Here is a 14689-nt window from a genome sequence, read left to right as displayed (position 1 = left end):
TTTCTACTATGTGGAGAAAGGCTGGAGTGTTCCAATCAGTGAAGTGAGTCAGAGGGAACAAAACAAACCCGCAGGCTTGTTTCTGTGTGGTCTGCAGGCCCAGCCCACAGCTTCCCTGTTCATGTCTGAGCCCCCAAAGCACAGAAAGTCATGAGCTGCTGTCTTCTCTGGGGCTGGAGGAAAAGCCCAGCCTCTCTCTGGCAGCACTTGCTGCTCTTCCACAGGATTCCAGGACCTGTTAGGGGGCTCAGAATACCTGCAGCTCCAGCTCTCAGGGTTACAAAACCTGGCTCCCAAGGACAAATCCACATTCACACAAATAAAACTTAAGGAAAAACTTTATTGAAGTGAATTATTTATTTTATTTATTTATTTATTTGGTTCTTTTTTTCGGAGCTGGGACCGAACCCAGGGCCTTGCGCTTGAATTATTTATTTTTATGAATGATTTATAGTCTTTCTTTATGGAGAACTGGGACTTTATGGGACAACCAATACTTTACAAACGGAGTCGAATACTGGTTTGGTTTGGTTTGTTCTTTTGAGCCCAACTTGGCCTGTACAGCCGAGGTTGACCTTGAACTCTTATCCTGCCTCCATCCCTGAAATTCTGAGAGTAGAAGCATGTGCCGCTGTACCCAGCCAGTTATGTTGCTGTCTAACTTGTACTGTGACCATATTTTCTATGACAAAAAATGAATTTTTCCATTCATCTTTAAGTGAGGTAAGTTATCACGCTGTTTAAAGTCAGCGTGGTAAAACCAAGATTCAGATGTGATTATTTACATTGGTGTAAGCACAGACATTGCTCACCTGTTCAGATGAGTGCCTAAACCTGCGGCAGTTCCAGCATTGGGCACCAGGAGGCGCTTTCCTGATGTACAAGGAAGTAACGCCAGGCTAGAGGCCAAAGAGAAACTTGCTCTGCTGACACAGGCAGTGGCTTGATTGGCAGGCCCCTGGTGGAACTGGAGTTAGGCTCTGTACTGGGCTTGCAACCTGTGGAATCTCAGTCATTTCTCAGATTCAGTTTGCTCATCACTGTAGTCTCTGCCAAGTTCGGTGCTCGGATGTAGTGAGGGTGCTGAGCAAATGGGTAAATGTCTTTGCTCTTCTGCCAGTAACACATCTTTGTGCATTTGGGGCAAGCTGTGCTGTCCTCCTGCATCGCCAAGCCCAGCGTCCAAGTTGCTGTCTTCTGCAGTTTCCGTGGGATCTCATTGGCAAAGACATTTGCCATGTGTGCTCTAAGAGAGCTGCTCTCAGTGGAGACCTCCAGTGTTCTGTTAAAGTGTAGAAGCACATTCTGTGTGCTTTTTGTACCCGCTGCTGTCTAAGCAGAAGGGCGAACTCTACAGTGTTCTGACCCACTTCCAGAACCCGCATGGAGCTTGGTCTGTGTGAAAGGATTTCATTATTTCCACTTACTTGTTGGTTCCAACCATGCTTCTACTTACTGTTCTTTGGCCCTGGACCTTCTGAGTGTCGCCTGTTGTCTTCTTTTGCTTTCTTCTTTTTTATGGTACCAGGACCTGAACCTAAGCCTTGTACATGCTAGACAAGCACTCTCCCAAGTTGTTCACCCAGTCTGGTCTTTGTCTACCAGAGGAGGTTGTTAATGTTGACATTCTGAATTTGCTCAGTCGCCATCGGATTTTGAGTTTCTCTTCTGTGCTGGCCTCTCCCCCAGGAGCTCACAGGCTGCTGGGAGAGGAACTTGCCTCATCTTAGAATAGGAAGTAAGAGTGGATTGACCTGGGGCTGGACGGTGGCTAAGGCTGAACAACACACATGCCATAATTAGTGCCACTGCACTGTCCAGGGATGTAGTTCACATGTAAATGTCATGTTTTATGTATTTTACCGTAATTTAAAAATTAAAAGAGGGGTGGGGAGATAGCGCTGGTGCTGAGGGCCTGAGTTTAGTCACCAGAATCCACAGGAAAAGCTGGGCATAGCTGCACATACTTGTAATCCCAGTGGTGGGGTGAGGACAGGTGGGTGCCCAGGGCTCACCGGCCAGCCTCACTAGTCAAGTTGAGACTCTGTCTTAAGCTTGTGGATGGCTCCTGGAATAAGAACTAAAGGTGTCCCTTGGTCTCTACTGAATGCATACACATATATGCAAATGCCCACCTGCAAACATGCACCCCATACACATGAATATATTCATACAGAAGTGGAGGGGAATACATCCAAATGATGCGTGGCACACAGTAGCTACTTACTTAAGCGCTTACGTATATTCCCCTTTTGTTACGTGTTTGTCCATATTTGTTCTCACTACAAGGATTTGCTTTTATCAACATTTTCTGTTTAAAAAGTTAGATTGAGGGTACCTGAGCCTCATTTCCTTATCCTGTATTTAGGGACCCTTCCTTAAGCTCATTAAGATTTTTCTATCTGAAGCCGGGTGGTGGCGGCACAAGCCTTTAATCCCAGCACAGAGGTGGGCAGATCTCTGAGTTTGAGGCCAGCCAAATCTACAGAGCAACTTCATAGACAAGGCTACACAGAGCAACTTCATAGCCAAGGCTACACAGAGCAGCTTCATAGCCAAATCTACAGAGCAGCTTCATAGCCAAGGCTACACAGAGAAACTTCATAGCCAAGGCTACACAGAGAAACTTCATAGCCAAGGCTACACAGAGAAACTCTGTCTCAAACAAACAAACAAACAAACAAACAAACAAACTTTTTTTTAACACTACAAATTAGATGGTTCATGCTTTTAATCCTTGGAGACAGAGGCAGGGAGGAGAGAACTGACTCTTACAAGTTGTCTTCTGACCTCCACACGAGTGATCCAGGAGAATCTGTGTGAGTTCAAGGCCAGCCTAGGCTACATAGAGAGACCCTGTCTCAAAAAACCAAATAAATAAATAGGGGTCCTTAAGGCTCTTTATATCCAGAGGGGAGAAGAAGCCGCACCCGCACAAACCAAGTGGTCGCTTTGCTGCGGGAGAGAACACTAATCCCAAAGTCATTTACTTTGGCTTTAGAGCAGATTTAGCGCGTGTGTCAGATTTTTCTGCCTAATTACTTTTTTGCTTAAGCTTCTTTTAAACTGGTTTTAAATTCCTTTAGTATGGCAGCCTAGGAAGTAGGGGGTGAAGAAAATGGGCGTCAGATGAGAGCTGGACTGGAGTTCCCGACTCCCTGCATCACAGCCTCCATCACACTGATGCAGGGCATTAAAGTCTTAAAAGTATGCTTACTCTTTGATCCAGTAATTCCACTCCAAGGAATTTTTCTCAAAGAAACAATCAAACAAGCATGCAGAATGAAGGGACAAGGGCATCACAACACATCAGCAAAAAGGAAAGCCAACCGCTTAAATAAAGCATATGGTTATCTCCACACAGTGTCAAAATTGTAGACTCTGGAGACGTTTGCCACGTCTTTAAAATGAGAGGGAGAGGAAGAGACCGAGACCGTCATTCACACAGTGAGAGAGCCCAGTGAGGAAGGAGCAGAGTCCATTCTGCAAAAATCATTTGTGCTTATTTTGATGCTGTGATAAAATCACAACCAAGCTTGTGCCTTGGTTTTTAAAGTTTTCTGCTTAAGCATATAATGCTTTGTCCTTAAAAAGCATGCACACACACACACACACACACACACACACACACACACACACACACACACACAGCTGCTGGTGTATCAACAGAAACCATTTTTGTTGCTGCTCGTGATAGCTCATGCTTATCATCCCAGTGCTTGAGAGGATGAGAGGCAGGAGGATTGGGAGTTTAAGGATTATCCTGGGCTAAGTAAGACACTGTCCCAAAAACAACAAAAAGGTAGAGGCCAGGGAGATTACCCAGCAGGAAAAACACCTGTTTCCAAGCCTGATACGGTGAGATTCCTGGGACCTACATGGTGGGAGGAGAGAATTGACCCTTACAAGTTGTCTTCTGACCTCCACACGAGTGCTATAATATGTAATAAAAAAATAAAAACAAGAATTGAGACAAGTGCTGGTTGTGGTGGCCCACACCTTTAGTTCCAGCGCTGGGGAGGCAGAAGCAGGCAGATCACTGAGTTTGAGGCCAGCCTGGTCTACAGAGTGAGTCCCAGGACAGCCAGGGCTACATAGAGAAACCCTGAAACAAAAAAAACAAAAATAAAATAACTAAAATGTTGCAGGCCAGGCATTGTGGTACATGCCCGGAATCTAAGCTAGACAGGAGGCTGAGGCAAGAGACCTGGCTGTTCAAGGCCAGCCCGGCTACAAAGGCAAGAGAATAAGACACTGTTTCAAACAAAGCAAAACATCTACCAAGTACAATGTGTGTGTGTGAAGCCTATAAAGTGTCTTTTCTCCGGTGCAGGAGGTAAATACTTACCCACAGGTTCCTAAGTGTCTACAGTGTATTTGGGTCACCTTCACCCCACTCTCCTTCCCCTCTCCTTGGTCACTGAGTTAAAGCTGTGTCAACATGGCTGCGGGTATTTACTGCAGCATGAGCAGCTAACCAGCAGCCGTATCACTGAAAAAGAGCATTCCTCCCCCCTTTTCTGATGGGGTCTTTCTTTATAGTCCTTTGTAGTCCTGACTGTCTTGGGTTCAGGATGTAGAGCAGGCTGACCTCAAACTCACCGAGATCCTCTTGCCTTTGCCTGTTGTGTGTGCACCCAGTTGTTTTTTTTTTAATTTTTTTATTTTTATTTATATGAGTACACTGTCACTGTCCAGACGCACCAGAAGAGGGCATCAGATCCCATTACAGATGGTTGTGAGCCACCATGTGGTTGCTGGAAATTGAACTCAGGACCTATGGAAGAACAGTCAGTGCTCTTAACCTCTGAGCCGTCTCTCCAGCCCCTCTGAATATTTCAAATTATATAGGCTACCTTTGATTTAGTAGTTTCATAGGTCTACTTTTTTTTTTTTTTTTTTTTTTTTTTTTTTTTTTTGGAGCTGGGGACCGAACCCAGGGCCTTGCGCTTCCTAGGCAAGCGCTCTACCACTGAGCTAAATCCCCAGCCCCCTTCAGTGTGTTTTCTTAAGGGTCATGTTCCAGTATATGAATTAGCAATCACATTGACTGCACTGAAAGTCAACTACGTATTAAATTATTTACCAATAAAATGACCACACTCACTGTCTGTGAGCACACAGTTGAAGCATAGCATGCTGTCCTGTCTTCGGCAGCAGCCCTGTGGAGGCACAGTTCTCGGGCTAGAAGACACAGTGTGCTGCAAAGCTACCGAGACCAGTCAGCTTCCTGTGAACTGTAGTCACAGCCTAGTGACAGTTCCATCAGGGACAGTCGGCATATATGATGGTGATCCTATAAGATAGCACTGCCTGGTCTTTCATAGCCAGCGTTCTGTGTGTGGAGTGAGGAGTGAAGCCCCTGCTGTGTGTAAGTGACTGTCACCAGGTGTCTCCAGGCTCAGGGCTAACAAACCGCTCTATGTGATCGGCTAGTGGGGCGGTTGTCTGGTGTTTGCAGACCTCTGCCCTGCACACTTGCTGGGGCTCTCCGTTATTCTCAGTTCCTCATCCTTAGGATAGGGGTCTTTCCTGAAGGAGGGGCCTGCAGGTCCTCCCTGTCCTCTGAGATAAAACGTCAAAGCTTTGTGCAGTTGACTTGGCCTTGGTATTTAGAACATCAATAACAGTGTTTTTATTTGTTTGTTGGCTTGGCATTTTTTAAAAAAAAATTGGTTTTCCAAGTATTGAACACTAACCCATATAAGCTTCATATGAAGGGGGAAAGCAGGTCAATCTTGCTTTTTTGACGCCATATTGAATCCTGGTTTTCCCAAGCGACAAACTAAGGTCCTGTGTTAGAGCCTTCCTCCTCAAGCGGGAGGCCAGCCTTCTCGGTCGGGAGTGTGTCTCCTTCTTGGCTCACTGCTTTTCATTCACTCCAGAGCTGGGTTCCAGTTGGGGACAGCCATGTCTTTATAAACACGCTGCTCCCACTTGTCTCTGACAGTTTCCTTATGCTGCCCCACCTCCCCACGAACCTGTGAAGACTCTGAGAAGCCTGATCAACATCCGGAAGGACACGCTGAGACTTGTCAAGTGAGTTCCCAAGGGCGCAGGCCAGGTCCTAGGTCCCTCTGCTTGTGGGCAATAGATCCCCCATGGGAGTCAAAGAGCAGCTCCCGCCCACAGCCTCCTCTTAAAGCTGCCAGCTGCCAGGTAGGTGCTGCTGAAGTACGGGTCCTAAGCTGAGGCCTCATCGTGCTGGGGTGAACATGGGCACTGCTCTGTACAGCAAGAACTTTCACCTGTGCTGGCATTTTAAACATTATCTCTATTCTGTGGCTCTAAAGAAAAAAGAACTATTGTTAGAGGAAGAGGGAAAGTTTGCAGACACCCCAGCAAGCCTATGTACTAATGAGATGCTTGAATTAGGAATATAAAATCCTACTTAAGTTGGTTATGGTGCTGTACACTTCAAGTCTCAGCAGCCAGGAGGTGAAGGCAGGAGAACAGGGTTTGGAGGCCAGCCTGGGCTTCAGCACAAGACTCTGGAGAGAGACAGAGAGACAGAGAGGACATGTAAGTGGACCAACTGTGCTGCCGGACGTATCTAGAAGTGCATATTGCTATCAAGAGTTTGGATAGAAATTCAGGATGAGTGAATGAAAAACCAAAAGGGTTAGCATGGCCACAGAGAGTCCTGTTTGCAGGAAGTCAGGCAGGGAGAGAAAGCCAAGCGCAGCTTGCCGTGCAGAGCTGAGGATCCTGTTTATGAAGTCACTGCAGGAAGACTTTAGGTGCTCTGCTAATAGGACTGTGAGTCCCTACAGGGCAGGGACTGCAGAACTCCTTTGTGGGGCAGAACGAGGAGGAGACAAGCTGTTCTAGAATAGGAAGTCTGTAGATGGTGCCTACAACAGACCCAATAACTGCGCTTGCTGTTAGGACAGAGGTTTAATGCCCATATGTATGTCCAGAAGTGGCCGTGTAAAGGAGGAAGGGAAGGAGGGAGCCTGGCTGCTTTCTAAGCAGTGGAAACTCAGCCAAGTGATTAATGACTCCGATTAAAGTGAGAACTAGCCAAGTTCTGGCATAAGCACTTAGCCCGTGAGATTCAGTAAATAATCTAAATGCCCCAGAGAAGCCCCTCTGGTAGTTACAGTGAAGATACAGCATGTTAATGGCCACACAGAGAAGTATGTATGTAGTGTTGGGCTAAGAGTGGGTTGGTTTTTGTTGTTATTTTGGTGTTTTGTCTACATGTATGTCTGTGGGAAGATGCCAGATCCCATGGAACTGGAGCTGCATGCAGTGGTCAACTACCATGTGGGGGCTGGGAATTGAACCCAGGCCCTCTGCAACAGCAGCCAGTACTTTTGTCTGCTGAGCCAACTTTCTAGCCCAAATGAGTAAATGTTAAAATGTTTGATCTACGCCTGGTGGTGGTGGTGCACGCCTTTAACCCCAGCACTCAGGAAGCAGTAGCAGGAGATCTCTGAGTTCAAGACAAGCCTGGTCTATAGAGTGAGTTCCAGAATAGCCAGGGCCACACAGAAAACAAAACAACAAAATCCCGATCCACCACCCGCAAAGGCTGTCTTTCGTGGTTTCCCAGATGTGCTGAGGAAGTGAAGAGCCACGGAGAAGAGGCGGGCAAAGCGAAGGTCCACTACAACGTCGAGTTCACCTTTGACACAGATGCCCGGGTAGCCATCACCATCTACTATCAGGCCACTGAGGAATTCCAGAACGGCATTGCCAGGTGAGACAGCGTAGCGGGTGAGCTCGCGCTTCCCAGCCTCTGTGCCCACCCAGGAAAAACATCCTTTCTCTACAGAGGGCAGGATCTGGAACTTAGATTTTCTCTTTTAATCTTTACTCTTCATTTTAGCTCCCTTCCTGTGGATATGTGGATTAAATATTGAAGCCTAGTAATAGTACCATAGAGAGAAAAAAAAGGTTAGAAAAAAGGTTTTTCTTCCCCGAACGAGTGCTGCTGGAAATTGAGAACAGGCGTGAGACAGTGAAGTCAGGCTGTCTGGGCTGAATTCTAACTTTGGCTCTGCTTCCCACTCTATCCACAGCTACATCCCAAAAGACAACAGCCTGCAGTCAGAAACCGTGCACTACAAGCGAGGGGTGTGCCAGCAGTTTTGCCTGCCCTCCCATACGGTGGACCCCTCAGAGTGGGCTGAAGAGGAGGTTGGTCGCCTGCCGAGCTCAGGACCCCCCCCCCCCAGCAGAGGGCGGTGCCAGCAGCAGACACTCTGTCCAGATGCTGGGACACCGTGCTCGACTTTTAGCTCTGGTGGTTCCTTCGTGCCTGTCAACGGTCTGCTTAGTTCAAATTAAGAATATACCTGTTCTTGTTCATTTTTCTACTCCAAAAGTAGTCTGTCAGCTGAGGATACTCTGGGAAGCCATACTGAAAGGAAAAGGAGCTGCAGGCTGGGGACCCTGAGGCAGTGAGTTCTGGTTGGTTGTTTGTTTTACAAGGAAAGCACCAACCTTCAGTTAAACTGACCTAGGCAGTTGCAGGTTTGATGGACGGGTGCAGAGATGAGGTTGGCGCTTCTGAGCAGCACCTGCCTTCTGAGGGACCAATGAGCGTACACACACACACACACACACACACACACACACACACACACACACACACGTGTGCGTCATCTGTATTTCCTTTTCTTCCTTGCAGCTTGGCTTTGATCTGGACCGAGAGGTCTACCCTTTGGTAGTGCATGCTGTGGTGGATGAAGGAGATGGTAGGGAACGTCTGAGTTCTTTGATGTGCCCACTCCCTCTTATGATAGCATCCCAGCCCTGGCCCAGAACCTCACACCTCTGATTCTCACTCAAGCAAGTCTCAGTCCTTTCCTTTCCTTTCCCATCCTGCTCTGAGGGGCGGAGTTTATAGTGGTGTCTGTAACATGCCCTTGCTGGTGGCAGCCCAGCACCAAACTGGGTTCTGGGGGGAGCAGGCACATGGGAGAGGGCTGGGGCTGTGTTGTTTGGCCTTCATCAACCATGTGCCTGTTTCTTTCAGAATATTTTGGCCACTGCCATGTGCTTCTGGGCACCTTTGAGAAGGTAGGTAACATGATGTGTTTTGCATTTCTTTCTCATGTGGGCCCTCTGCTCAAAACTCGTCACACGAGGGCTGCACTTGGGAAGTTCCAGCTCTGCCACCCCCACTGCCACGATCTTCAGCCCCTCGGTCCTCAGTGTCCTCCTCAGCAGATGAGTGGGTTTAACTGATCACTCACTATTCCTTGCCCGCTCCCTGTATTCTGAGTCCGTAGCTCCTGTGTGAATGCCCAAGCACATGTAGGAGGAGAAGTAGCAGCAGAATACAAAGTGCCTCTGCCCGCTCCTGGTCCTAATGCTAGGCTTTTATTCCAGCACTCAGACGGGACCTTCTGTGTCAAGCCCCTCAAGCAGAAGCAAGTGGTAAGCCTTTGAGGGCCAACGGCTCTCAGAGGTTCCCTCTCTTCCTCGTGTGTGTGTGTGTGTGTGTGTGTGTGTGTGTGTGTGTGTGTGAACTTTTTAAATCTGTGTGCTCTTGTTTCCTTTCCTTGTTCTTTTTTTCTTTTAATCAAAGAAGATTTTTGGAAGGGGATCACTTTTGTCTGTTAGAAACTCCTTGGGTGGCCCGAAAGGAACATTGACTTTCAGCGCCTTTATTGTTTGGGAATGATTGGTGCCTCCTAGGCCACAGTTATCTTGAAAGGTGAAAGAATAAGGTTTGTTTCCTGACATTAGAGCAAAGGAGAACTCTTTTTACTTAAAATGCCATGAGGAGAGACATTTCAAACAGGAGGATAAAGTACTGGGCCGATTTCAGGGCCAATCTGAGCGCTGAGCATAGTTTACCCTGGAATCCCTTCTCTAAAACTCAGCTTATTGGCCATCTGCCCCACGAGCACGAACATCAAAATTTGCACATGTCGGTTGGAGAGCCCAGCCTCTACCATGTGCCAACATTTTACACTTCCGAAACAATAAGAGATGTCACGGAGGGTTAAGGAACAAGTGAAGCCAATGGCATTGGCAAGGAGGGTAGGAGATTTGAGGTACGGTGGCTTATGCCCGTAACCTCAGCACTAGGGAGGCAGAGGCAAGATTACCTGGAATTCTAGACCAACCTTAGCTAAAGTAAGTTCGAGACCAACCAGAGATACAAAATAAGACTCCATCTCAAACAAACAAACAAACACACACAAAGAATGGCTTGAAAAAAAGTGGTGACCAAGCCAGATGTGCTGGCGCCTGCCTTTAATCCCAGCGCTTAGGAGTCAGAGGCAGGCAGATCTCTGTGAGCTTGAGACCAGCCTGGTCTACAGAGTGAGTTCCAGGACATCTAGGACTACACAGAGAAACCGTGTTTCAAAAGCAAAACAAAACAGAAACAAAAGGGAAGGTGGAGGAAGAAGAAGAAAGAATAGAGTCAAGTGTGGTGTCGCACACCTTTACTCTCAGCACCTGGGCGCAGAGACAGCTGGATCCCTGACTCTGGGTCCAACCTAGTCTATAGAGCGAGTTCCACCACAGCCAGGACTACACAGAGAAACTCGTGTCATAAAACAAACAATACAGAAAAAAAGAGGGAGGGGAAGACTTACATTTTTTTTTTTGTCTCCTGTAGCTTTTTTTTTTTTAAGATTTACATTTTTAAGAGCAGAAAATATTTTTTTTTTTTTTAAAAAAGGTTCATCTCAAAAACCAAGCTGGACATGGACGCTAATGCTTGTGGTGATGCAGCCAATTAGGAAGCTGAGGCCAGCTTGGACAAAACAGCAAGACATCCCGTCTTAAAAAAAAAAAATTGGGGGTTGGGGATTTAGCTCAGTGGTAAAGCGCTTGCCTAGCAAGCACAAGGCCCTGGGTTCGGTCCCCAGCTCCGAAAAAAAAAAAAAAAAAAAAAAAGAAAAAGAAAAAAAAATCAAAGAATGAAATGGGGTCAGAGTCCAGTGATAGACCGTTCACCAGGCGTGTGCAAGTTCCTGGTTCCATCGCCAGCACCACAAGCAAGTTAAATGACAAGAACGAAGCTCTTTGCTGGCTGTGAGGCTCACTGGGAGGCCAAGCATGGAGATCTTAGGTTTCAAGGCCAGCCTGTGCTATGCAGAGACTGTCGCAGACACGCATCCTTAAGGCTAGAGCTAGAGAGCTTAGTGGTAGAACATGTACCTAGCGTGCAAGGTGCCCTGGGATGGGTCAGGAAACTCCCCTGGCCCTGGAGGTTGGGGCCCACTGGGGAACAGCAGAACAAAACATCATCTCCAGAAAACGAACAGAATGGGGTGTGGGGGTAATTTTTGCTGTACATTAGAAATGGGGAAGGTATGTGGCAGCAATCTGGCTTGTGGGTAAAGGCTCTTGCCATGCTAGTCTAATGACCTGAGTTTGATTCCTGAACCTATGGTAGAGAGAAGAGAGTCAGTCCTGAAAGCTGTCCATTGACGTTCCACGTGCATTCTCCATGATGTGATTAAACCCATATTTACACACACATTATTATTGTTGTTGTTGTTGTTGTTGTTGTTGTTGTTGTTGTTGTTGTTGTTGTTAAAGAAATGGGAAGGCTGGGGCTGGAGATATGCTCAGTGGTTAAGAGCACTTGCTGCTCCCAGCACCCACAGCAGGTAACTCCTGAGAGCTGGAATTCATAACATAACATAACGTAACGTGACGTAAGTTGAAAACAACAAAGCCCTGGCCCTGGCCCTTTTTCTTTGTGAAGTAATGGTCCTGGGTTACTTGGGAAATGGCAAAGCCTCTCCCAGTCTCTCAGTCGCGAGCCTACCCTTGGACTTCACTCCTCACTCTTCAGGTGGATGGCGTCAGCTACCTTCTTCAGGAGATCTACGGGATTGAAAACAAGTACAACACACAAGATTCCAAGGTGAGTTTTGCTCAACATTCAGGATTTGCTCTTTCCCAGAGGCCAAGTGAGAACCAGCCGAGGGTCTCAGGAGCCAGCCCAATTCTAAGAGGAAGGAGGTTCTCATTTTGGACCTTCTGCTCTGCAGCTCAGTTGAGCTCCAATTCCCAGGAGGGCTTCTCATTTTCCCTTCACTCCATCTCTGTGCTCTCTTAGGTCCCTTCTGTTCACACCTTCAGAGGGAATGAGCTCAGGGGTCACTCCAGTCTCTCAACTTCAGGCAGGCAGTTCCTAGAGGCAGGGGGACCCAGCAGCAAGAGCACTAGGTGGGGCTGGCTCAGCAGCTCAGAGCTCTGTCTCCTCCTCCAGAGGTCCTGAGTTCAATTCCCAGCACCCTTACGGCAACTCACAACTGTCTGTAACTCCAGCTCCAGGAGATCTGGCACCCTCTTCTGTCCTCTGCAAGCACAAGGCACACAAAAGGCAAAACACCCATCCACATAAAAATAAAATAAAAACTAATTTAAAAAAACCACAGCACATAGAGTAAAGCCCGGCATCAGTGTAGATGTTGTTCCCAGTGTGTGTCGATCTTTAGCCATGCTGACTTGTAACTTGTGAGAGATGGAAGGCCTTGAGTGACTGACTACCTTGTCTCCGTCTCCTCCTGGCCAGGTGGCAGAGGATGATGTCAGTGACAACAGTGCGGAGTGTGTGGTGTGTCTCTCAGACGTCCGTGACACTTTGATCCTGCCCTGCCGGCACCTGTGCCTCTGCAACACCTGTGCAGACACCCTGCGCTACCAGGCCAACAACTGCCCCATCTGCCGGCTGCGTGAGTCCTGGGGGAGCCTGGCGGGAGGCCTGGAAAGGTGGGCACAACACATCAGAACATCGTCGCCAGGCGTAGCAAATGAATGAGTTCTGTCTGGGCGCCTGCTTATCCTTAATCCTGAAACAGGATGTCCTGATGGCCTGTTTTCTTCTTCACAGCCTTCCGGGCACTGCTTCAGATCCGAGCCATGAGGAAAAAATTGGGCCCTCTGTCTCCAAGCAGCTTTAACCCCATCATCTCTTCCCAGACTTCGGACTCTGAGGAACATTCAGTAAGCTGGGCTCAGAAGCATGGCCTTTCCAAAGCACCTCTTTCTCTGTGTTCTTGATATTTTTCTGTAGGTTTTATTTTGGGGACAGAGTTTGACTGTGTTGCCCTAGCTGCCTTTCTTCATCCTTCTTGTGGCTTCAGAGCTTGGAAGCCAAGCAGATGACTGACCTTAAGTCAGTGTAGGAGACTCTCAGAGTCAGTCTGGAAGGTCTGCAGTTAAAACAGTCGAGAAAGTGGTGGCTCCAGGACCACTCCAGCCTGCATACGCAAGGCCTTGGGAATAACACCCTGTCCTCCAAAGACACAACTGTAGGGGAAATTGGTTAGTTATGTATAAGGGAAGAAGTCATTTTAGCATTTTAAATTACATTTTTTTTTATATTTATTTAGAATGAACATGTGGGGATGGTGGGGTGAGGAATGTGTGCTAGGAGAGAACTTTAAGGAATTGGGTCTCCTTTTACTATGTGGGTCCTAGAGATCACACTCACGTCATCAGGGTTAGTGCTAAACACCTCGCCATTCTCAGCCATCTCTACAGCCCCATTTTGTCAATCCATGATCCTTACGGAGTAGATTTCAGATGGGACAATGAATTATCTATTAAAAGAAAACCAAACCAGCAGGCACACCAGGGCATGCCTCTAATCCCAGCACATGGGAGACAGGCAGGCAGAACTCTGAGTTCAAGACCATCCTAGTCTACATATCAATTCCTGACAGCCAGGGCCACACAGAGAGACTTTCTCTAAAATCAAAACAAAACAAAAAACCAACAGCCAAACAAGCAAACTAATAAAGCACCGTAACCCTGGAATAAGCTGTGTATGTTGCTCCGTTGAGTCTGGATTGCACACCACTCAAGCATAACAGCTACAGAAAGGGAGGGTGTTGGGTGGACGTGGGGACTGTCTGTTGGTGAAGGATTTGCTGCACAAGCTTGAGGAGCTGATTTTGGATCGTCTCAGCCACATAAGAAGCCAGGTGCAGCAGGGAGTGCCTCTCCTTCCCAAAAGGCAGACAGCTGCGGCCTCTGGAACCGGCTAGACAAACTAATAAGCCTCCTATCACAGGGAAAGTTAAAAACTGTAGATTTAGCCACATAAAAAGTCCAGCCAAGGGGCTGGAGAGATGGCTCAGAGGTTAAGAGCACTGACTGCTCCTCCAGAGGTCCTGAGTTCAATTCCCAGCAACCACATGGTGGCTCACACCCATCTGTAACCATCTGGGATCTGATGCCCTCTTCTGGTGAGTCTGAGGACAGCTACAGTGCACTCACATACATAAAATAAATAATTCTTTAAAAAAAAAAAAAAAAGCCCTACCAAGAGGCTAAGGAGAATGGCAAGTTCAAGGCCTGGCTAGGCCTTAGAGTGAGTAAATTCCAGGGCAGCCAGATCTTCTCTCAAAAACAACACACAAAAATCTGCCACCAGCCACACCTAAGCCCAGCAGGACGGCACACACCAGTACCCAGCACTTCTGGGGCTGAAGCCCAAAGATTGTGAACCAAAGACAAATAGGTTAATTCCATTGTGAATTCCAGACCTTGTGCTACATGGCTACCTAAAATCAACAACTACCACTGCCCTGGATTATTTTAAATACATGAATTTTTCAGATTAAAATCTAAGCCATGCTCTCTTTCCCCTTCTCTCTTGCCTGCCTGCCTGCCTGCCTGCCTGCCGTCTCCATCTCTTCTTAATGTCCTCACTCGATGTCGCCCTTCACTCTTCCTCCTAGCCCAATAAACCTCTTCC

The 14689-nt window shown here is 47.4% G+C and overlaps 1 protein-coding gene across 7 annotated transcripts in view; it reads left to right on the top strand.

The window, feature by feature from the left end:
- Nucleotides 1–14689, top strand: part of Rnf157 (ring finger protein 157) — a 67856-nt gene that overhangs the window by 37835 nt on the left and 15332 nt on the right. For all 7 annotated transcript variants that reach the window (NM_001419669.1, XM_087574348.1, XM_087574350.1 and 4 more), the window contains 9 exon segments: nucleotides 5951–6039; nucleotides 7559–7705; nucleotides 8028–8145; nucleotides 8639–8705; nucleotides 8987–9030; nucleotides 9343–9390; nucleotides 11774–11845; nucleotides 12500–12659; nucleotides 12818–12930. In NM_001419669.1, the coding sequence (NP_001406598.1) occupies nucleotides 5951–6039; nucleotides 7559–7705; nucleotides 8028–8145; nucleotides 8639–8705; nucleotides 8987–9030; nucleotides 9343–9390; nucleotides 11774–11845; nucleotides 12500–12659; nucleotides 12818–12930 (858 nt within the window).

The sequence above is a fragment of the Rattus norvegicus genome, chromosome 10, assembly GCF_021556685.1.
Source record: "Rattus norvegicus strain SHRSP/BbbUtx chromosome 10, alternate assembly SHRSP_T2T, whole genome shotgun sequence".
In the NCBI taxonomy this organism is placed as follows: Eukaryota; Metazoa; Chordata; class Mammalia; order Rodentia; family Muridae; genus Rattus; species Rattus norvegicus.
This window is presented reverse-complemented; position numbering and strand designations above follow the sequence as displayed.